At 40.9% G+C, this 20,979-nt stretch overlaps 1 protein-coding gene and 1 long non-coding RNA gene across 3 annotated transcripts in view; one reads left to right on the top strand and one right to left on the bottom strand.

Annotated features, from left to right (window-relative positions):
* The window catches only part of sptb (spectrin, beta, erythrocytic), a 36,599-nt gene that overhangs the window by 9,452 nt on the left and 6,168 nt on the right, over positions 1 to 20,979 (top strand). For both annotated transcript variants that reach the window (XM_041971086.1, XM_041971087.1), the window contains 26 exons: positions 5,669 to 5,820; positions 5,956 to 6,129; positions 7,791 to 7,888; positions 8,276 to 8,356; positions 8,500 to 8,615; positions 8,736 to 8,848; positions 8,925 to 9,112; positions 9,215 to 9,332; positions 9,768 to 9,926; positions 10,275 to 10,577; positions 10,667 to 10,817; positions 11,176 to 12,046; positions 12,164 to 12,301; positions 12,643 to 13,402; positions 13,660 to 13,862; positions 14,402 to 14,492; positions 14,872 to 15,018; positions 15,293 to 15,559; positions 15,872 to 16,096; positions 16,568 to 16,657; positions 17,064 to 17,354; positions 17,623 to 17,753; positions 17,991 to 18,195; positions 18,758 to 18,981; positions 19,216 to 19,366; positions 19,790 to 20,034. In XM_041971086.1, coding sequence (XP_041827020.1) covers positions 5,669 to 5,820; positions 5,956 to 6,129; positions 7,791 to 7,888; positions 8,276 to 8,356; positions 8,500 to 8,615; positions 8,736 to 8,848; positions 8,925 to 9,112; positions 9,215 to 9,332; positions 9,768 to 9,926; positions 10,275 to 10,577; positions 10,667 to 10,817; positions 11,176 to 12,046; positions 12,164 to 12,301; positions 12,643 to 13,402; positions 13,660 to 13,862; positions 14,402 to 14,492; positions 14,872 to 15,018; positions 15,293 to 15,559; positions 15,872 to 16,096; positions 16,568 to 16,657; positions 17,064 to 17,354; positions 17,623 to 17,753; positions 17,991 to 18,195; positions 18,758 to 18,981; positions 19,216 to 19,366; positions 19,790 to 20,034 — 5,692 coding nt within the window. The remainder of the gene's footprint in view (positions 1 to 5,668; positions 5,821 to 5,955; positions 6,130 to 7,790; positions 7,889 to 8,275; positions 8,357 to 8,499; positions 8,616 to 8,735; positions 8,849 to 8,924; positions 9,113 to 9,214; positions 9,333 to 9,767; positions 9,927 to 10,274; positions 10,578 to 10,666; positions 10,818 to 11,175; positions 12,047 to 12,163; positions 12,302 to 12,642; positions 13,403 to 13,659; positions 13,863 to 14,401; positions 14,493 to 14,871; positions 15,019 to 15,292; positions 15,560 to 15,871; positions 16,097 to 16,567; positions 16,658 to 17,063; positions 17,355 to 17,622; positions 17,754 to 17,990; positions 18,196 to 18,757; positions 18,982 to 19,215; positions 19,367 to 19,789; positions 20,035 to 20,979) is intronic.
* LOC121630676 lies at positions 12,903 to 18,418 on the bottom strand. The gene is made up of 3 exons (XR_006008573.1): positions 18,279 to 18,418; positions 18,088 to 18,180; positions 12,903 to 12,985 (listed from the first exon to the last, which is right to left on the bottom strand). It is a non-coding gene; the product is annotated as an uncharacterized LOC121630676 (long non-coding RNA).

Raw genomic sequence — 20,979 nt, 5'->3', positions numbered from 1 at the left:
AGGAACAGAAGGAAATTTTTTTTTCATTCTGCTTCTGCTACATTTCACCTATCGACTGATTCTGAAGGCTGCAGAGGCAACTGATATGTGAGTCTTCTAACTTCTAAAGCATTCCCAAATTGGACATGTGTTATGAAATGTGCTAGGTTTATTTATCCACTAATATCAGGAAGTCTTTACTGATTTTGTAGTTATTACGTAGATCTGCAAAAGAGTGATGTAGGCCAAAACAAACATGACAGAAAAACATCTAAAAAAAAAAAAAAAAAAAAAAAGAGGCAGAAAACTATTTTTCTTTTTTCATGTTAATTGATTGTACCATTCACCCATTTTGTGAAGCTTCTCAATTCTTGTTCTGCTCAGGTTAAAGTTTTAGATTTTGCTTTTGCTTGCTTCTTTTGCATCCCCGCTTAATTCTCTTAATGCTCTGCCTGGCATAAATAAACCTCGGAGACATCAAATGCACATTAATCTGACGTTCAGCAGCCTCAGAGTGACAGTTCATCTATTGAAAGATCAGGCGGTTAATCTTTGAGAACATATCTGGAGGAAGCTTGTAAACAAAGCCAGCGGAGAGTTTCATCCTCAGCGACTTGCTCAGTGCGAGCCATCCTGGAGTTATGGTGTCATGGCTGCAGGACGGGTTCAGGACGGGTTGTGCTGGCAGTGCCATGAGTCAGGCTTGGGACTGATGGGGCCACATCCAGTAAGAGCTGACTGTGGGAAAAAGACAGACCAGGCTGTATACAGGGAAAATCCATCAGCATGAATAAGTCATAGGGCTTTCATTGGAGTCAAAGAGTGGATGGGAGATTACTAAGTAAAAACATGCGAAACAAAGGAATGTTTAGGAAGCCTTGTACTGATATACAGGACTGGAGAGCTGGGAGGTTGGACTGGGCTTACAGGCTAGGAGCGAGGAGAAATGTTGGAGTCCAGTCAGTGTTAACTTGTAAGATGCAGTTAAATAAGCTGGATCTACAGTATGGATGTTGCTCATACACAAGATGAATAATTAATGATGGATGAACATGACAATAACAGCATCTGCTATAGCAGTACCAAGAGCAATTTAACATTAAGCCCTCTGCAAAGTTGTGTTGGCAGTTTTGGGGGAGAAGCAAAGCAAATTTGCAGCTCAAGTTGATGCTGACCACCACAGCTGGAATTTGCCACAATAATAATAAAAAAGTGCTCTTTGCCAGGTCTCATAATAGGGAAATACAACCTCAAATGAACAACAAATCATAGCATATTACACTGTGTTACTATTTGTTTAACAAAAACTGAGCTAAAATGCTGAAGCAGTATGTCTCAAAATAAACTCTCCTATCTACTTGCATAGGAATAAAAAGGTGGAGCCAAGTGCTGGTCATAAAAAAGACTTCATTAACTGATTATCAGCAAGCGTACTCGCATCAAAAATAAAGATTAAACTGAAATTGTTGTCTTTGGAAACTAAGATGAGTGCCCAAAGGCTAGAACCCAGCTTCAGTCAGCAATGTAAAAAAAACGACAGATCAAGCCAGAAATCTTAGTATAATTTTGGACTCTAAACTAAATTTTAACTGCCACATGAGCATTTAAGGAGCATTTCTGCACTTAGCTTAACTCTTCTACTCAACAGAATGAGTTAGAAAGATTTGTTCAGCTCTTTGGCTCAACCAACTACTGAATAAGCTGTGTGCACTTATGCCCAAGTTGATATTGTTTGATGAAATCGTGATCTTGTATTTAAACAAAAGGACTTACAAAAAACTATAAAAAACTAAAAAAAAAAAAAAAATGATATGCACTGCCTCTAGCATTACATGACAGCACCTGGGTCCAACTGGACTGAAAGCAGTCTGACTACCACTTAATTATGACGTCCCATCTTGTTTGAATTCATGCTTGTGTTGTTCTTACCCTCAAATGTAAGTCGCTTTGGATAAAACCATCTGCTAAATGACTGTAGAATAGAATAGACTAGAATAGAATAGAACATTAAAGCAGTAATCAATTGGGCCTTTTACCAGCTGAAGAATATATCCAAAAAAAGGGGACTCAGCATTATTCAGAAAACTTATTTGTTTTCAGTAGGCTTGATGGCTTATAATGGAGTTGTTACAGTTATCGCAATAAATCACTAAGAAAACTGCAACTACTCAAAAACACTGCTGCTTGTGTCCTCACAATGGTACAGTAAAGGGAAAAATAGATTATCACCTCAGTTCTCAGATCTTTACACTGGCTTCCTGTGTGCCAAAAAAATTGATTTTAAATTTTGCTGCTGGAGTACAAGGCTTTACATGGTACTGGGCCAAAATACATATCAGATCTACTGACTGTCTGAGCCACAGAGACTTCTAAGATCATCTGGGTCAAGTTTGTTTTCCATCCTGAGAGTTAAAACTAAACAAGGAGAATCCGCTTTTAGTTTTTATGCTCAAAGTATCTGAAATAAACTACCAGAAAACCTGAAGTCTGCTTCAAACCTTAGTTCCTGTCAGTCAGGTCTTAAAACTTTTATTTGTCACAAATTTTAATTAAGATAGGGAGTTTTTCTTTTTCTTAAAAGATATGTATATGAGGGTGATGATGATGTATTTCCCACTGACATTGGTTTGTCATGTGTAACTCACTGTATGTGTTCTCATGTCTGTTTCTTTTCTTTATATATACAACATTGGGTTGTAAAATCTGCTAAATTTGCATGTTTTTTCCTTTATAAAAGCAGACATGTTTTTAGTTTGCTGTTCTGGAGGATCTAGGTCTGTGTTAAAGCAATGTTAAGGAGGAAAGACAGACATTTTATTAAAAAATATATTTTATGCAGTCCATTAATCTGGGAAGGGTTACAAGGTCATTTCCAAACAATTTCGAGTCCATCGTTCTACAGGGACCAAGATTATTTACAAGTGGAAAACATTCAAGACAGCTGGTAATCTTTCCAAACACTGATGCCCCTGCAAGTTCACCCCAAGATCAGACTGTGGTCTGAGGAATTGGTGAATGTTAATGGTTATGATGGTACAATTAGTAAAAGACAGAACAAGTATGACTTGTTTGGAAAAATAATGTCCTACAAAAAACAGATACTTTGAGTTATGCTGCTAAAGGTGGCTCTAGAAGCAGATGAATGCTTAGTTTTTCAAACAATGCTTCAGCATTTTGGATTTGTTTTTGTAAAATGATGTCACATTATAAGATGTAATGTGTTGTTGTTCATCTGAGGTTGAATTGGTCTAATTTTAAGAGTTAGCTGGTAAGGCTCAGCTAAGTTTATGTAGCTTTAAGACAGATTATGGAGAAATTCTGCTGTCATTCTCAGTGCTTTAGAAAACTCTGCAAAGATAAATATGATGACTAAAACAAACATTGTCTCTTAGATAAGCTCTGAAATTTTATCGCTTTAATGTACAAAGTCTTAAATGAACAAAATGTAACATATATCTTGTGATACTGAAACTTTAGATGCCACCAAAATCCTGTATCAGTCATCTTATTGATTTATTATTTGATCTTCAGCAACTCAGCAAAACCACAGATGGAATTTTAGGATTAAACAGGAGCTTACTTTTCAAAAGATAGCTGGGGGCTTTGTTGGGCAGTGAGTTTACACAGAACTGTTGTCATATCGAGCTTGTTGAATTACTCATCTGCAGAAGTCTCAGTGGGACGCATGCACACAGCAGCTTCTCTCCCTCACACACTGTGTGCCTAAATGGCCAGAAGCATCCACGTGCATGCAGTCTGTCCCTGCTCAAGGTCTCATGTTGTGATATGATACGGCAAAACACTGTGCGCATTGTGGGGACGTTCTTTAATTGCCCTCTCACTACCACTGCTGGAAAACTCTTTGCACCCCAGATAGTTCAGGAAAGATTTGTCACAGTTTTTGCTCAAGCTTTTTGTTTTTTGTTTCACAGACAGTCTCTGCAGCCATTTGTGTCGCTAATGGAGCGTTGAGTTATTTGCATGTTTTAATTGGCATTACTTTTTCATGGTGTGGATATCCATGTGGACGTAGCAGAACAGTGTATGCTGCTGTTCTGCAGAAGGGAGCAGAGCAAGGCATGATTTATTTACTCTGCCCTGCTACATCATGTGTTTTACATACAGTACCTCTTGATTTCTTCCCTTTAATGGTGCTGAGAATTAACATGGAGCTTTAAAGGAGCTCACTGGGTGGTGTTTAGCAGCAGAGGAGACGCTGTGGGTGATGTGTCTTGTTCTGTTTATCCGGCTGTGCGTCTGCAGACTAAACCTAAAAAAGATGCATCCCGGTGTGTTCTTTCCTTTTCCTTCCTCTTGACAGGTTAACCTCTGTCCAGACTAAATGTCTCCATCCCTACCTCACCTTGATACATCTTCTTCCTCTTAACCTTTAATCTAATTTCTTAAACTTCTTTCATCTACCACCCCTTTCTTCTTTTGTTCCTCCCTCTTGCTGTTCCTTTCCTGTCCTCACAGCCTCGGGTCTGAATCATTTATTACACATGTCATTAAGGATGCACTCCTTTGCACTCCAAAGTGTTCAGCTGTATTTTGGCTCAGGGATAAACAGGACAATCTGCAGCAGGGTGAGCAAAGAGAAGTCATGTGGTGCAAGCAGAGATGACTGGGGACAATGTCACATCACTGACCTGATAAACTGTGAGAAGCCGTTAATAAATGTGAGTGTGTCTGTATGTGCATTGAGTTGTAGTTAGCATTGTCCTTCTGTTCTCCTTGCTCCAGATTATTCAAAAGAGCCTCATTCTAGTTTTCTATAAGAAATTATAAGTAAAACTGATCAGTAGCTCTTGAAAATAACTGCTGCTGCAGCTGTCATATAGCAGAATCAGTTTTTATGAGTTAGTCATAGCAGAAAATGTGTTTTTTGCTATTGTGATATTGGTTTTGACCTTACTTAGATTTTATGAATGTGACATCTCTCATCATCTCTTCGCACTGCCAAGAGGATGAAGAGTCATAAAGTGTGTTTCATTGTGATGTTGGATATCAGATTTATAGAAGGTATTCCTGAAAAACAATCTGAGGATATATGAGCAGTCATGTTGAATAGTACAGTTATTTAACAGCTAGGGCATTCGTTTTCAGTGATGTTTTTTCCTGCTCCTGTAGCTGAGCCAAAAGATAAAAGCTGTTTGTTTCTGAGGTTTTTAAAGTGTTTTGACAAGCTAAGGTTATTGTTATAAGTTGTTTTGATATTCATACTTTGCAATCCTGAAGATAGAGGTTGCATTTTATGGTAATTGTTGGGGTCATGCTTGTTCATTTTGCATACCCTGTCTGATAGTGAGTCCATAATTATATTTTTGAAGGCATATTCAATATGAGGCGTGAAGGTTAAGCAAAAGAAAAAATGCTGTCATATAAGCTATGGTCAGAAGTTTTCTCTGTGTCAAACTAGAAAAAGTACAAGGCCTAACTTTACACTGAGTATTAATTTACAGTAAAACGTCTCCTCTGTCTCCAAGGCAGATATCTTCAGACAAACACTGACATGTACTTTAACTCCTGCTAGGTTCTTGCTTCAGCCTTCCAGACATCCACCAGTTTGAAGTTCCCTTGTGCAAGACAGTAAATCCCTACCAGCTCTGGTGGTGCTGTTCTGTAGCTGTGAGGATTTTACATTATTTATAGGGCTCATGTTCTTTCTTAACTGTGTGCCCCCCATCAGATGAGCGCGAGGCAGTTCAGAAGAAGACCTTTACTAAATGGGTCAACTCAATCCTTTCCCGAGTCGGCTGTCGCATCTCTGACCTCTACCTGGACCTGCGGGACGGACGTATGCTCATTAAACTGTTGGAAGTGCTTTCTGGCGAACGGCTGGTAAGGAGCAGTTCTGTACATTTTTATCATCTCTTCTTTTTGTATCCTTTGTATCTTTCCTGACTCTCCTGTGGCTCTTCCTCTATGAAATATTCTGTTTCCATGCTTTGCTTTCCCATCTTGTTTCCCCTGTAGCCAAAACCCACTAAAGGCCGGATGCGCATCCACTGTTTGGAAAATGTGGACAAGGCTCTGCAGTTTCTCAAAGAGCAGAGGGTCCACCTGGAGAACATGGGGTCCCACGACATTGTCGACGGCAACCATCGCCTCATCCTCGGACTCATTTGGACCATCATCCTGCGTTTCCAGGTAAACTGAGGACAGGTGCTCCAACCGAAGCCTGTGCTAAATGCTAAATTAGCTTTGCTGTTAAATACTTGAGCTACAGTCAAAGCAGTGCAACAGCTTCTTCAGAAACCCATGGCCACCACACAACAGGACAACTTGATAAATGAAGAATATACACACTTCTACCATCCACTGTAAAAGGGCAAACTCTGCTTGGTTTTGTAGACGGTGTGAGATACCAGTCAGCAGAGCACTAATTAATTAGATCACCCCGAGACTGCATCTCCTGCCAAGACCTATGCTTTATTCCCAATCCCAATCCACCCAGAATTCCTTTGCCCCTGCTCCAAATCTCCACCATGTTTTATAAAATTTGGCTTGGTAGAGTTTACACCACCACGCTAATGAGCACACACACAAACAGCAGTGATCACAGGCCTCTACCTTGGCAGAGGTGTGTGATCAGTGCAGAAACTGAGTCTAAATTAACTTTGCTCTCCTCTTACATGTGGTTTCCCTGATAGAATGGCCCAATTTTTTTTTTTTTTTTTTTGGTCATGCTAGTAATATTATATCTAATCAGCATCAGAGTTCAGTCATTTAAGTCACACCCTGTTATCACAATTTCAAATACATTAATATTTCTTAACTAAATTTAGCCAAATTCAAGAAATTCATCTAAGGACATCTAAAAATGATTCAATTATGGTTCAGCTGTCTGAAAATCTAATAGTATTTATGTTGTTTCTTTATGTTTTCAGCAAGAACAAATAGCATTACATACAAGTGCTCAACCATATAAATGTTTATATTGTAATACTTTATAAAAATTAATATATTTCATATGATTTAACCTTCAGCTTTTAGTAGATTTTAGTAGTAGGTAGTGGGTTTCTAATAGTCAGTTGTAAAGTGTTAATTATGTCCACAAGCAGGTTTTGTAGAAACACACACACACACACACACACACACACACACAACAAACAAAAAACTGGCTGCTTTGGATGATTTTTCCATTTTTCTTGGAAACAATGTGTTCAGGTTCCAGCCATTATCATCTGCTGTTAAAAGCACATACAAAACATCAGAACACGTCTGTTCGACTCTTTTATCTTCTTAGAGGGGCCATGTATTTATTTTTAATTTGACAGCAACATTTTTTTTATTTTTAGACACAATATTTCAAACAGTATAGCTGCACTATTCCGCTTCTTCAAAAAAGAAAAGAAAGAAAAAAAAAGAAACTGGAAATAAAGGAGATGGCTTGTCCTGTCTGTTTCTTTCAGTCTGTATAAACCAAGGAGAAGCGAAGCTGGCTAAATTTAGCGCTCTCTCTGGGCCTGTCTCTCAGATCACATCACTGCTCTAATTACAGGCCCACTGTGTGGAAAAATAAGAACTTCACGTATTACCGCTCTTTTTTCTCTCCAATGACTCCAGTATTAAGTTTTTGTAAAGATCCGGACAGACTAATAACATTAATTATAAATTCTTTGAGATTATTTTAGTCTTACACAAAGAGAAAGCCACAAGTGCCAAAATGTTCCCAACTAGTACATCTTTGTTAGCGACATGATATTCTCTGTTAGGTTTTCGCTTATTCTTCTTTCACTGCAAACATTTTGACATTAGTTATGTTTTTTTAAGTTTACCATTCAGCTGTGTTTGCTGTTCTTCATCAGATCCAGGACATCGTCGTGGAAACGGGCCAGGCGGACCAGAAGGAGACACGCTCAGCTAAAGATGCTCTTCTGCTGTGGTGTCAGATGAAAACTGCGGGGTAAGTGCTTTATCTGAACTTTAGCATCAGCAAGCTGCTGTAAATATCCTGTGAGATTATAGCATTAAAGTGCAACCAGGTGTACATCTGTTAGATAAAATGCTGCGATGCAGAACTGTTTTATTTATTTATGTAAATAGTCATGTAAAGAATCTTCTGGAATCTGTGTTGTAATGACTTTGGCTGTATATTCTACTTCTTATAGTTAATTAGGACAGAAAAAGTACAAAAGGATAGAAATATAGTGTGCTTAATGGCTTTAAGCTACAAAGATAAAAAAGGAAGGGGTTAGAAATGTCCAGAAGCAGAACTCAGACATTAAATTAGAAGAGCTCCTCAGAAATATCCCTTCGTGTTTCATCAGTCACATTTCCTGTTGTTTCACAGATACCCCAATGTCAACATCACAAACTTCACCACCAGCTGGAAAGACGGCATGGCCTTCAACGCTCTCATACACAAACACCGGTAAGGGAAGATAAATGATGAAAACAACTCTAACCTACTCTGAAACGTGAACACACAGGAGGCTGGTCTACTTAGTGTCTCTTCCCCTGATTCTTACTTCATATCTCACACTGTTTCACCTCCATTGTTTTTTAAAATCCTAGACCAGATCTGGTGGACTATGGCAAATTGAAGAGGTCTAATCCGACCCACAACCTCCAGAATGCCTTCAATGTGGCAGAGCAGAAGCTGGGCGTGACCAAACTGCTGGACCCAGAAGGCAAGTGTCCCATGAAGGATGTGCCTTATGAGCTTTCAGACCAGTGGAAAAAACAAAATAAAAACATAGGACCATTCATGTTGTGATTATGACGGACTTGTTTGCCATTTTGTTTTTTAGATGTGTTCACAGAGAACCCAGATGAGAAGTCCATCATCACGTATGTTGTGGCGTTTTACCACTACTTCTCAAAGATGAAGCAGCTTGCTGTTGAGGGAAAGAGAGTTGGAAAGGTGAGATGAAAACATGGCATACACCTTCCACTGTTCTGACCATGCCCCCAGATTTACCTCTGTCTGCTTTTTCCAGGTTCTGGATCAGGCCATTGAGACTGAGAAGATGATTGATAAGTACGAGACGCTGTCATCAGACCTGCTGACTTGGATCGAGCAGACCATCGTCGTGCTGAACAACCGGAAACTTGCCAACTCTCTGACTGGAGTCCAGCAGCAGCTTCAGGCCTTCAACACCTACCGCACTGTAGAGAAGCCGCCCAAGTGAGTCAGAATCAGCTCTGCTGGGTTGTTTTCTAGTGTTTATTTTATTTTGGCCTCTGCAGAGCCTCTTGTGGCTGAAATGTAACTTATTTTGTCTCTCAGGTTCCAGGAGAAAGGAAATCTGGAGGTGTTGCTCTTCACTATCCAGAGTCGTATGAGAGCCAACAACCAGAGGGTTTACACACCTAAAGAAGGGGCCCTGGTTTCAGACATCAACAGGGTGAGATTTACTACAGAGAATCAGTGCAAAGCAGTTTTTCTTTTTCTTTTTGAGCTGCAATTAGGAGATGTAGCCTATGGTAGCAATTACACAACAAATGCAATTAAATTTATTGCAGTACAATTAAATAAAGAACACAATAAAAACCACAGCTGGAAAACTGTAAAAGTCTGACTGCTTAACAGTCACAGAACTCCAACCAAAGGTTTTGGATTTAATGCATTGCACTCTTGAGATATCTAGATTATAAAGCCAGCATTCGCTCCCTAGTGTCCAAGTGTCCTATGACCCCTGAGCTTCTCTTCTGTTTTAGGATCAAGGAGAAGAGAGCTTCTAAATTTGAAAATGTTTCAGTGTCACATTTCTCTTGATGTGTGAAGACGATCAGCGAGCAAAGACTGCCGACACTCAGCATGCTTCTCTTCATCTGTGCAGGCCTGGGAGCGTCTGGAAAGGGCGGAGCACGAGCGGGAGCGTGTCCTGAGAGATGAGCTGATCAGACAGGAGAAGCTGGAACAGATGGCACGGAGATTCGACAGAAAGGCTGCCATGAGGGAGACCTGGCTCCTGGAGAACCAGAGACTGGTGGCTCAGGTGAGACGACAAATAGACAACTACAGTCGATATTAAGAGTTTTATTACATTTTTTTTAAATAGTGCATGTATTTTATTGTATGCTGGTTGAAGTCTCAGTCTTCAACAGCCAACAGTAAATTCACATTTTCTTGTTAATTTAAACAACAAACAGCAGGTTTCCCCCAATTAACAAGTGGGAAGAGATGAAACAAACTAAATGATTTAAGCTGCAAGAATAAAGACAGTAGATTATATTTTTGATTTTATAGATAAATGTAACCACTTAAAAAGCTGCACCTAAATTGTTAAGTGGAAATAATGGTAAAGTGAGAACCAATAAGGCACCCTTCCTTCTCCGCTCCTCAGGACAACTTTGGTTATGACCTGCCAGCAGTCGAAGCAGCAAAGAAGAAGCATGATGCCATCGAGACGGACATTGCTGCATATGAGGAGCGCGTTCAGGCACTGGTGGACATCTCAAAGGTGTTGGAGGCTGAGCGTTACCATGATGCCAAACGGATCGATGTGCGAAAAGACAACGTCCTGCGTCTATGGGACTACTTGCAGGAGCTGCTGAAGGCTCGGAGAGGGCGTCTGGATAAGAACCTGACTCTGCAGAGGATCTTCCAGGAGATGCTGCACATCATCAGCTGGATGGATGAAATGAAGGTACAGCAGAAGAGTTGGAAAAATACATTCATTTAAAAATTTTATCTCCTCATCATTAGGCTGATCAAATAGTTTCTTTCACTGTTTAGGCTCGGGTGTTGTCTCCTGACTTTGGGAAACACTTGTTGGAGGTGGAGGATTTGTTACAAAAGCACGCGCTGTTAGAGAATGATATCGCTCTGCAGGCAGACAGGGTGCAGAGCGCCAGTGGTGCTGCTCTGAAGTTTGCCAATGGAGACAGTAAGTGTAGTAGCTCATTATGTCTTTATGAAAGAAATGCCCTATGAAGTTAGTTTGTCTGGAGTTTGAAATAAACATAAACTGTTCAAACAGGTCATTAAACTTTAATTCAAACTGTGATATTAATGATTTTTCTCTGCATTCAGTTCTTCATGTGTAAAGTTTTTTCTAGACAGGGATGATAGTATTTTCTATATCTGCAGTCATCAAGAATGAGCTATTGTGAAGTGTGCTGTAGTGACTATATGCACGTTATTTCTAATAAATTTTCTTAATGACATATATGTTCAGGGAGATCTATGGAAACACAGAAGGTAAAATGTAATAATATATGCTCTGTTCTTTGTTTCCTTCCCAGGTTACAAACCATGCGATCCTCAGGTGATCCGGGACAGGGTGCAGCACCTGGAGCTGTGCTACCAGGAGCTTTGCACACTGGCTGCCCAGCGAAGAGCTCGCTTGGAGCAGTCTCGCCGCTTCTGGAACTTCTTGTGGGAAGTGACAGAGCTGGAGAGCTGGATCAGAGAGAAGGAGCACATTTTCTCCTCCCTGGATTATGGCAAGGACCTTACGAGTGTGCTGGTGCTCCAGAGCAAACACAGCGCCTTCGAGGATGAGCTCGGAGCCCGCCGTGCCAACCTGCAGCAGGTCTTGGCTGAAGGGGACAAAATGATCCAAGCAAAGCACTTCGGCTCCCCGAAGATTCAAGAGTGCATGGACGACATCAGGAGGCAGTGGCAGCAGCTGGAGGAGCTGGCTGCATTTCGAAAGCAGAACCTCATGGACACCCAGACGTTCTTCCAGTTTCAGGGAGATGCTGATGAACTTAAGGCCTGGTTGCTGGACGCAAAGAGGCAGATGAGCAGCAACGACGTAGGTCATGATGAGTACACAACTCAGCGGCTACTGAAAAATCATAACAACCTCAAGAATGAAGCAATCAAGAATGGGGCCACTATTGACGCTCTATCAAAGCAGGCCAACGCGTTGCCAGAGGAGCTACAAAACACCCCTGATATTCAGAGACGTCTGAAAGACATTAAGGACCTTTACATGGAGCTCCTGGTTCTGTCTGATCTGAGACAGAAGAACCTAAATGACACCATGTCTCTGTACACTATCTTCAGTGAAACAGATGCATGTGAGATCTGGATGGGCCAGAAGGAGACGTGGTTGGTGGGCTTGGAGGTGCCTGAAAAGCTGGAGGATCTGGAAGTTGTACAGAACAGGTATGCACGAATTAAATTTTAATTTTAAAATAAACTTATTAATTAGTAGCATTTCTTTTAAATGCTATTATTTCCAATGTGTTGATACGCCTGGTTGATTCTGCTGCTTGTTTACAGGTTAAGCATTTTAGCTCAAGATATGGCAAATGTTCAGTCAAGAGTAGATGATGTCAACAAAGCCGCAAAACAGCTCGAGGACAGCAGACATCCTCGGATCAAAGAAGTCAAGGACTGCCAGACCCGACTAAATAAGAGGTGATTTTAATAAATAGTCCAGATGTACATGGAAAAACCTGATTGTTTCTCTTTTTCTTGTTTCTTAAATTAATTTAGTACTAATAGTACAGAGACAGAGATTCGTCCCATTCTCTTCACATAGGTGAAGAATAAAGATCCCATTATCTGTTGATTATATTGAAATATAATAAGTTTACTTGGGTTGAGTCCAAATAAAGCAAGCCCCTTCAAGAGAAATACAATATTTCTTAGATAACTAGATTCAAATTGTGCGTTTCTATTGAAGCTTTCCCAAATACATTTAGAGACTAGAAAATAATATCAATGTACAAATCTTATAACAAATTACTCTCTTTCAGATGGGAGGCTTTCAAGGCCATGGTGGAGGAGAAAAAGAGGAAAGTAGATTCTGCTGTTAGTCTGCACAACTATGGTTTGGAGTGTGATGAGACAGAAGCGTGGATCAAAGATAAGACACGAGTGATCGAGTCCACGCAGGACTTGGGCAATGACTTGGCAGCTGTCATGACCATTCAGAGGAAACTGTTTGGCATAGAGAGAGATTTAGCAGCCATTGACACCAAGCTTACCTTCCTGAGAAAAGAGGCAGAAGAGCTGGCTCAGGATCACCCCGAGAACGCAGCAGATATCTTGGCTCGCAAAGGAGAGCTGGATGGAGCCTGGGACACGCTTAGAAAGACCCTGAAAGACAGAGAAGAGTCTTTGGGTGAAGTCAGCAAGTTACAGACCTTCCTGCAAGACATGGATGACTTCCAGTCCTGGCTTTTCAAGGCACAGAAAGCGGTGGCATCTGAGGAAATGCCCACTTCGCTACCAGAGGCTGAGGAGCTGCTGAGTCTTCACGACGCTGTGCGCGAAGACATTAACAACCACGAGGAGGACTATCACCGTGTGAGGGACACTGGGGATCAGGTCACCCAGGGTCAGGAGGATGATCCTCAGTACCAGCAGCTGGATCAAAGGCTAAAGGGTTTGGATCGGGGGTGGTATGAACTCCAGAAGATGTGGGACAGCCGCAAAAACTTCCTGGACCAGGGTCTGGGCTTCCAGCAGTTCATGAGGGACGGCAAAGCCGTAGAGGCCATCCTCAATAACCAGGTACTGCACAGGACTTGTATGAATGCTGTTTGTGTTAAGGTGGAAGAGTACAGACGCCTGCAATGACTTGTAAATAATGTGTTTGTGATGCTGCAGGCATTCAGAAGAATGTGCTTTAAGGCAAGAATGTGGCGCAGTTAGTTTATCCTCTGCATGTTTGTCAGGTTGTGCAGTCAGCAGGTTTTATTCGTTTCAAAACGAAACCTTTTTTCATTTTCTTGTCAATTTTCAACCTAATGATGGCATATTTGTTGCAGGAGTATACATTAGCTCACATAGACAAGCCAGACACCTTGGATGGAGCGGAGAAGGCTTTGAAGAAGCACGAGGACTTTCTGAGCACCATGGAGGCCAACGAGGACAAGATCGATGGCGCTCTGCAGACCGGGCAGCGGCTGGTGAACAGCAACAACCTCTACTCCGGGAAAGTTCAGGAGAAGATGGACTCAATCCAGGACAGGTCAGTTATTTTAGCTTTTGGTTGGTGAAACACGATTACCAATTGCTTTCCACTCCAGAAATATAAGGAGATTTATTTTTAGGTGACAGAGTAGAAGTAAAATGTGCAGGATTTAACATTTTTCTCCTAGGATTTAGCTTTTAGGCACCAGCACAGATATTGAGTTAATGCAGGGAGATCTTTCCATTTTCAGGGTTTCAGCTCAGTGGTGAAAAGGCTTTCTTATCTTTATATTGTTAGCCTTAACAAGAGGCTGCACAGAGGACAAGCGAGCTACCCCACCCCCATTACCTCCCACTATTCAGCTTGATAGACAGGCACCTGCAATAATGGATATTGATCAGTATGTGAGAGCTTTTCTTGACAGTGAGGCAGAGAAATAGATAACTTTTTTCAGTGAAAGGTGGAGCTCACATGGATTCGTACAATATCCTGTTTGCGTTCTGTCACAGCAGAATTTTTTATGAGAAGAGGAAAGAGTTACTCTACCTGAAACTGTCTTTAAGTACGCACTCTGCCCTTTTGTTCTTGTTCTTCAGGCGCAACAAGAACAAACGACGAGCTGAGGAGGTTTCTGAGAAGCTCAGAGATAACCGTGACCTGCAGCACTTCCTGCAAAACACTCAAGATGTGAGTTCAGTGTCAGTTTACTGTTTATACAGTCGTCAGTTAATAGCTTAATTATTCCTTCAGTTACACTTGATATTATGGTGTTTTCTTCTTTTTAACTCTTGATTACTGTGGTTAATTTGCTGAACACATCCTGCTGTGTTTATTATAAGACAGTGTGCTTATAACACTGGGCTAAATCTAGGATTGGGGTTCCACTTAAATGACTGCTTAATGTTCTTTTTCCTAAAGATAAAGACATTTTTCCTGCATGATTCAAATCTCCTCTACACAGATTTTAATAGTTCATGTTTTGATGACTCATTTTCCCCACACAAAGAACCAGGATTTCAGTTTTCTTTACTAACCTGTAATATTATTTTTTCTCGCTGCACTTCAGCTGACTGTGTGGATCAACGAAAAGATGCTGACAGCACAGGACACCTCGTACGATGAGGCCAGGAACCTCCACAGCAAGTGGCTTAAACATCAGGCCTTCATGGCGGAGCTGGCCTCCAACAAGGACTGGCTCAACAAAGTAGACCAGGTGAGTAAAAACTCCAAAAACAAGCCGAAAACTTTAACCATGTTTACTGTTATTACAGTTGTGTGTGATATGTATTATATGTGTATAATCTTAAAGAGTTATTTAACAAAAAAAATCTAAATAAATAGTTAAAATAATGTATTGCTTGGTAGTAATGTTGCAATTAAAAAGTTTAAATGAAATGATAAATAATAAAGAAAATCCTCTTTCCCTAAATCAAAAACATCTCTTTCTTGTCGAGCGTTTTAAAAACAAAGTCTTCTCATCTGTGCAGGAGGGTCAGGAGCTCATGGAGTCCAAACCTGAGTTTGAGCCTATTGTGAGGGAGCGTCTGGCCAAGCTCCATGAGCTGTGGGACAAACTGGAGTCCACCACTCAGGAGAAGGCTCGGCTGCTGTTTGATGCCAACCGCTCTGAGCTTTTCGACCAGAGCTTGGCTGACATGAAGAAGTGGCTGGGCGAGCTGCAGCAGCAGCTACAGAGTGGAGAGGAGGAGGTGAAAGACCTGACAAATGCCAACATCCTGCTCAAAAAGCATCAGGTGTGTATCACATCTTTGTCATGCTTCCCGTCTGCACTTTTTTGTTATGTGTTGGCATCTGAATCAAAGAGCGAGAAAGGAAATTATACTAGAGTATGTTTAGTGTTTATTTTAGTAAAACTTAAGCATGATCTGTTTTCATAAATTTGTATAAAAAAGTTTGCATGAGTTAAAAAAAAAGTGTGGCTCAGCTGAGTTTCACACATAAAAAGACAAGCCTAACTTTCGGTGGATTTACCCTCTGCTGAATCCTGATCAGGCTCCTGAAAGGCTATAACATCTTTTCTCTCTAATCACGTTTCCCTACGCCAGATGACAGAGAACCAAATTCGTGACCGGGCGCGGGAGCTGGAGGAGCTCCAGGACGCCGTCAGCAAGCACGGTGGTGGAAGAGAAGACCAGCCGGAGCTGGAGGCTGAGCAGCAGGCCCTGCAGGGGGAGTTCCAGAAGCTCTTCACACCACTGGCCCAGCGCAAGAGCAAGCTGGAGGCCTCCAAAGCTGTCCATCAGTTCTACAGAGACCTAGCTGATGAGCTTGTAAGCAAAGATCCAATTTCACTGCAAGTTTCAGTGCTCATACAAAATGATTGATAACACCAAACTGCAGTAATAAGGGTCAGACTTTAACATATTAACCTTGGAATGTCTTCTGCACACACGTGCAGGTGCACTCACATGTTGTATCAGCTCTTAACAGACTAAAGGAGTTAGATTAATGGGGCTATTAAACTACTACGAGACACTTTTTCTTATTAAAAAAAAGCTAATAAAGGTAAAATTTTAAATCTCTCATTTGCTTACCTTCCTAATTCCACAATCAGTCAAGACATCTGATGAGGGATTTTCTGTTTGAGGTGTTGGAAACATACATGTATTTTGAATAAAGGAGGAAGATGTGGACATTTTATATTTTTGGTGCACATCAAAGATCAATGAAGCAATTTTTCCTGGTTTGTTTTCTGTGTCCTTATCTTAAAAATCTACCTTTCCTATTTGTCTCATTTTTAGCTCTGGATTGAGGAGAGGATGCCCCTGGCAATGTCACAAGAGCATGGCAACAATCTTCAAACAGTACAAATGCTGTTAAAAAAGAACCAGGTTAGGATTTTTCTTCACAAAAGTTTTGGTAAAAGATATATTTCCACATTACTTGCATCAGTTCATGTAATTACTTGCCAAATCAATTTATACCTCTGTCTTCAAAGCATAAAATAACTTAAAGTGGCTTTCACAATCTCCTGGAGGCTGGGGCTGAAGCATTTATATTACTGTAGTTCAACTAAACCCCTTGAATTTAAATTCACACTATCGCAAGACAATGAAAAGTATCAAATTCTTTGAATTAAGAAGCTGGAGGCAGAGCGTTTGGGAGTTTTCCTACAAAGAGCATAATTGAATTAATTAAATGGAGACTTGCTTCAACTTATGACTCTTTTGCTTCAGAGAGCTTTCTGTGTTAAAGTGCAGTACAGTGAGGTTATTCGCTTTCTCTTTTATCCATCAGACATTGCAGAGGGAGATCGAGGGCCACCAGCCTCGTGTTGATGAAGTACTGGAGCGAGGAAGAAGGATGACTGTTGCTGCCAGCGCCGAGGGCAGACCGGAGGCAGAGCGGATCACAGACCAGCTGAAGGAGCTGGAGGAGGCTTGGGTCCGGCTGAAGGATGAGATGGCCAAGCGGCGGGAGAGGTTGAATGGCTCCAACTTGGTTCAGCAGTATTACAATGATGCTGACGAAGCGGAGGCCTGGATAGGGGAACAGGAGCTCTACATGATTGCGGATGAAAAGGCTAAGGTGAGGATCAGAGAAAGTGTTATGTGTAGGAGATGACAATGAGGGATGATTAACTCAGAGACTCAGTACTCAATTAATTAACACAAATATTTGTTTAGGATCTCTTTAATTAAGGTGTTTTTTTTTATAAGTAGCTCCTTCTCAGGGCTAAATTTGGAGTACTTTGTTTTTCTGTGATGCACAGACTTCTGTCCCTTCTTACTTATTTACTGCTTGTCTGCAGCATCCTCCTGCTTCTTTCTTATCCTCCTCTTTTCAATCTCTCCAGGATGAACAAAGCGCCATGCTGATGCTAACGCGCCACATGATCCTGAAGCAGGCAGTGGATGACTACGCTGACTCCATTCAGAAGCTAGCTGATCGCGCCCACAAGATGTTTACAGAGGACCATCCTGATGGGTATGTGCTTTAAAAATTTGATGTATACATGGGACAAAAATACAGCTCAACTTTTTGTTGGTGATGCTAATTTACTTGTGTTATTCCAGCCAGCTGAATGACAAAATGCAAAATTTGTGTCTTAATCGTGTGCTTCATCTAGAGTAAACTTAAATCCAATCTCTTTGACCTATTTTTCATTTTCCACCCAAGTCAATAAATAATTTTTTTCCATCCTCTCCTTTCATTTTCATGCAGTGAGGAGATCATCAGGCGACAGGGCCAAGTAGATAAGCAGTACGCAGGCCTGAGGGAGCTGGCAGAGGACCGCAGGAAGAAGCTGGATCACACTTACCACCACTTCCTGCTGAGCCGAGAGGTGAAGGACCTGGAGCACTGGATTGCAGAGAGAGACCTGGTGGCCTCCTCTCAGGAGATGGGTCAGGACCTGGACCATGTCACGGTACATTACACGGAAAAACTTACAGACTATTTAAACTTGAACATTTGCAACATAATGGGAGAAACACATAATTTAATACTCACCAATGTAACATCTTTTCAGTCCTAAGAACATGAACTCCCTTAAACTGTCAGTTTTCAAGCTAACTTTATAATTTTGTCAGATCTCTTTAATTTTCTTTTTCCCCAAGAACTGTTTTCCTACTCTGTCAATGTGAAAAATATCAAAATAGGTTTAAATTTGTCCCTTGAATCTGCAGATCCTGTTGGTTTTTCAGAGCTGATAGATGTGTAGCCGCTGGGGTTAATCCTTACTGCTCTCTTAGCTGTTTAAGATAAGACAGGCATGCTCACTGATATGAAAGTCTAAATTTAACCCTCCGAGACCTGAGGTGTCCTTTAAGAAGGTTCACCCTTATTTTGCATCAGGATTTCATTTATTAAGAGAGAGGTAATAAAAGAAAGAGAAAACCAGCAGAAGTTATTATGCTTATTATATGCCTGCACATCCACTCCAGTAAGAGAAAATTACAAACTTTCACATGCATTTCTTTTCTTATCAGCTTCTGAGGGATAAATTCAGAGAATTTGCCCGGGAGACGGGGATGGTGGGACAGGGGAGAGTGGACGGGGTCAACCAGACGATAGACGAGCTGATTGAATCTGGGCACAGTGAGGCGGCCACCTTGGCAGAGTGGAAGGACAGCATAAATGAGAGCTGGGCTGATTTGTTGGAGCTCATTGACACACGGGCTCAGCTCCTCACAGCATCGTACGAACTGCTCAAGTAAGTCAAAAGAAATGTTTCAGACCAGCACAGAATCTTAAAATTCAAGTTTTTTTTCCAATTAAAACAGAATATTCATATTTGGTTGTCAGCTGTGACATAAAAACATTGAGGAGAAAACATCTGACTGAAGTGATGATGCAAATTAAACTAGAACATAACTTAATCTGTTAGAGAGCTTGATGATAAATAATAAATGTGCATATACTAAGGGTCCAAGCTTTTTGCTTAAAGGTACTTTGATGATGGAAAGGAGCTGGTGGCTCAGATCCACGAGAAGCAAAAAGAGCTGCCTGAGGATGTGGGTGAAGATTTCAGCAAAGCAGAATCCTTCCACAGGATGCACGCCGCCTTTGAGAGAGACATCACCGCTCTGGGCAAACAGGTATAACACGAAAAAATCAGCAGCATGAGGCAAACTTTGATGAGTCTGGTGAGGAGAAAAAATGCAGTAAAAATGGGCAGCTGTGAAAAATCTGATGTCTGTGCATCCCTAAACTTGCTGAAGAGTGAGGGTAATTATGGAAATCAAAGCTGAGATCATTTTTTTTCATCAACAGTGGTTGATATTATTTCATGTTAAGTCCAAGAAGAAAGGGCGGCAGGAGCACCTTTCATTTCTTGTTTTGTTTCATGTCTGTTTTCATTGAGCTGCTAAAATAAGGCACCCCTCTTAGAAGCTGGTTAAAAATAAACTGAGTAGAAACCAATGAATTCCAGTCTAGCAACCTCTACTCGTGTGAACTGAAAACTGTTTGCTTACTCCTAAAACAGCACTCAAATTACATTTCTTAATTGACTTCTCCAGGTTCAAGAGTTCCAGCAAATGGCTTCAAGGCTTCATGCCCAATATGCAGGGGAGAAAGCAGAAGCTATTCAGGCCACTGCCAGGGAGGTGATGGAGGCCTGGAAGGGCCTGCTGGATGCCTCTGATGGCCGCAGGGCGCAGCTGGTGGACACAGCAGAGAAGTTCCGCTTCTTCAGCATGGTGCGAGACCTGTTGGCCTGGATGGAGAGCATCATCCAGCAGATAGAGACTCAGGAGAAGCCAAGGTGAGCCTACCTCAAATATGATGACATCATAATCTGTGTAGACTTGGCGGTCATCAAGTAGTTTTTCACAACAAATAGACCAAAAGAGAAGACCACCAGCCCTGCTGTGGAGAACTCATGGCTAACTAAAACCTGAAAATATAATGCAACATACATTAAGTATGGCTTTACAGCCATACAGAAAAACTGCCATGAATGTGTCCTCTATCTGGAGACTGTAGTGTCCCACTAGTGTAATCTTGGTCTGTCACTCCCAGACACACACACACGCACGAGGATGTGCACACAGACGGAAGAGGTTTGATTTCTTTTGTTCTGTTCTTATCTGTCAACAATTTGTTAAAAAGTTTATTATTCAGTGGGAGTGTAAGATGCTGAAAAGGTTGTTAATAATTTTCTTATGTTAAACAAATGTAATATTATTGAAAAGTGAATAAATGTAAAAAAATAATTCTTAAAACATATTAAAAGTTGATGTTTCTGTTACATATGTTGTAGCGTTGTCTGTAGGTTTGGGGGTCCTCGGCCAGAAGCTGTTTGTGGGGCCTTGGTATGGAAAAGTTTAGGAACCCCTGAATTAGATATCCATTCAGTCATTTATACTTGACTGAAATATCACCATTGATGACCATAGAGTTTTTCTTTAGTTATTCAAGAAAAGAAAAGAAAGAAGTTAATCTTTCACATATTAAACTGTTTTAATAAATGAGTTTCTGCTTTTACTTCCTGCTTCCACAGTTGCTAGCTGTTTAAAATAAGTCCATATTGGTTTACTTGCATTAAACATGGGTTAAAGATGCCTAAAGGGTTTATTAAAAGTGTAGCATTATTTTTTAACTGCCCAATTAAAAAAAAAAGGCTTTCATTTACTATAAAAGAAAATTTGTTCACACACAGAAAATAAACCAAAATATCTTTTGGCTGTAATATCTAATCTATGGGACT

The sequence above is a fragment of the Melanotaenia boesemani genome, chromosome 20 (genome assembly GCF_017639745.1).
Source record: "Melanotaenia boesemani isolate fMelBoe1 chromosome 20, fMelBoe1.pri, whole genome shotgun sequence".
Lineage (NCBI taxonomy): Eukaryota > Metazoa > Chordata > Actinopteri > Atheriniformes > Melanotaeniidae > Melanotaenia > Melanotaenia boesemani.
This window is presented reverse-complemented; position numbering and strand designations above follow the sequence as displayed.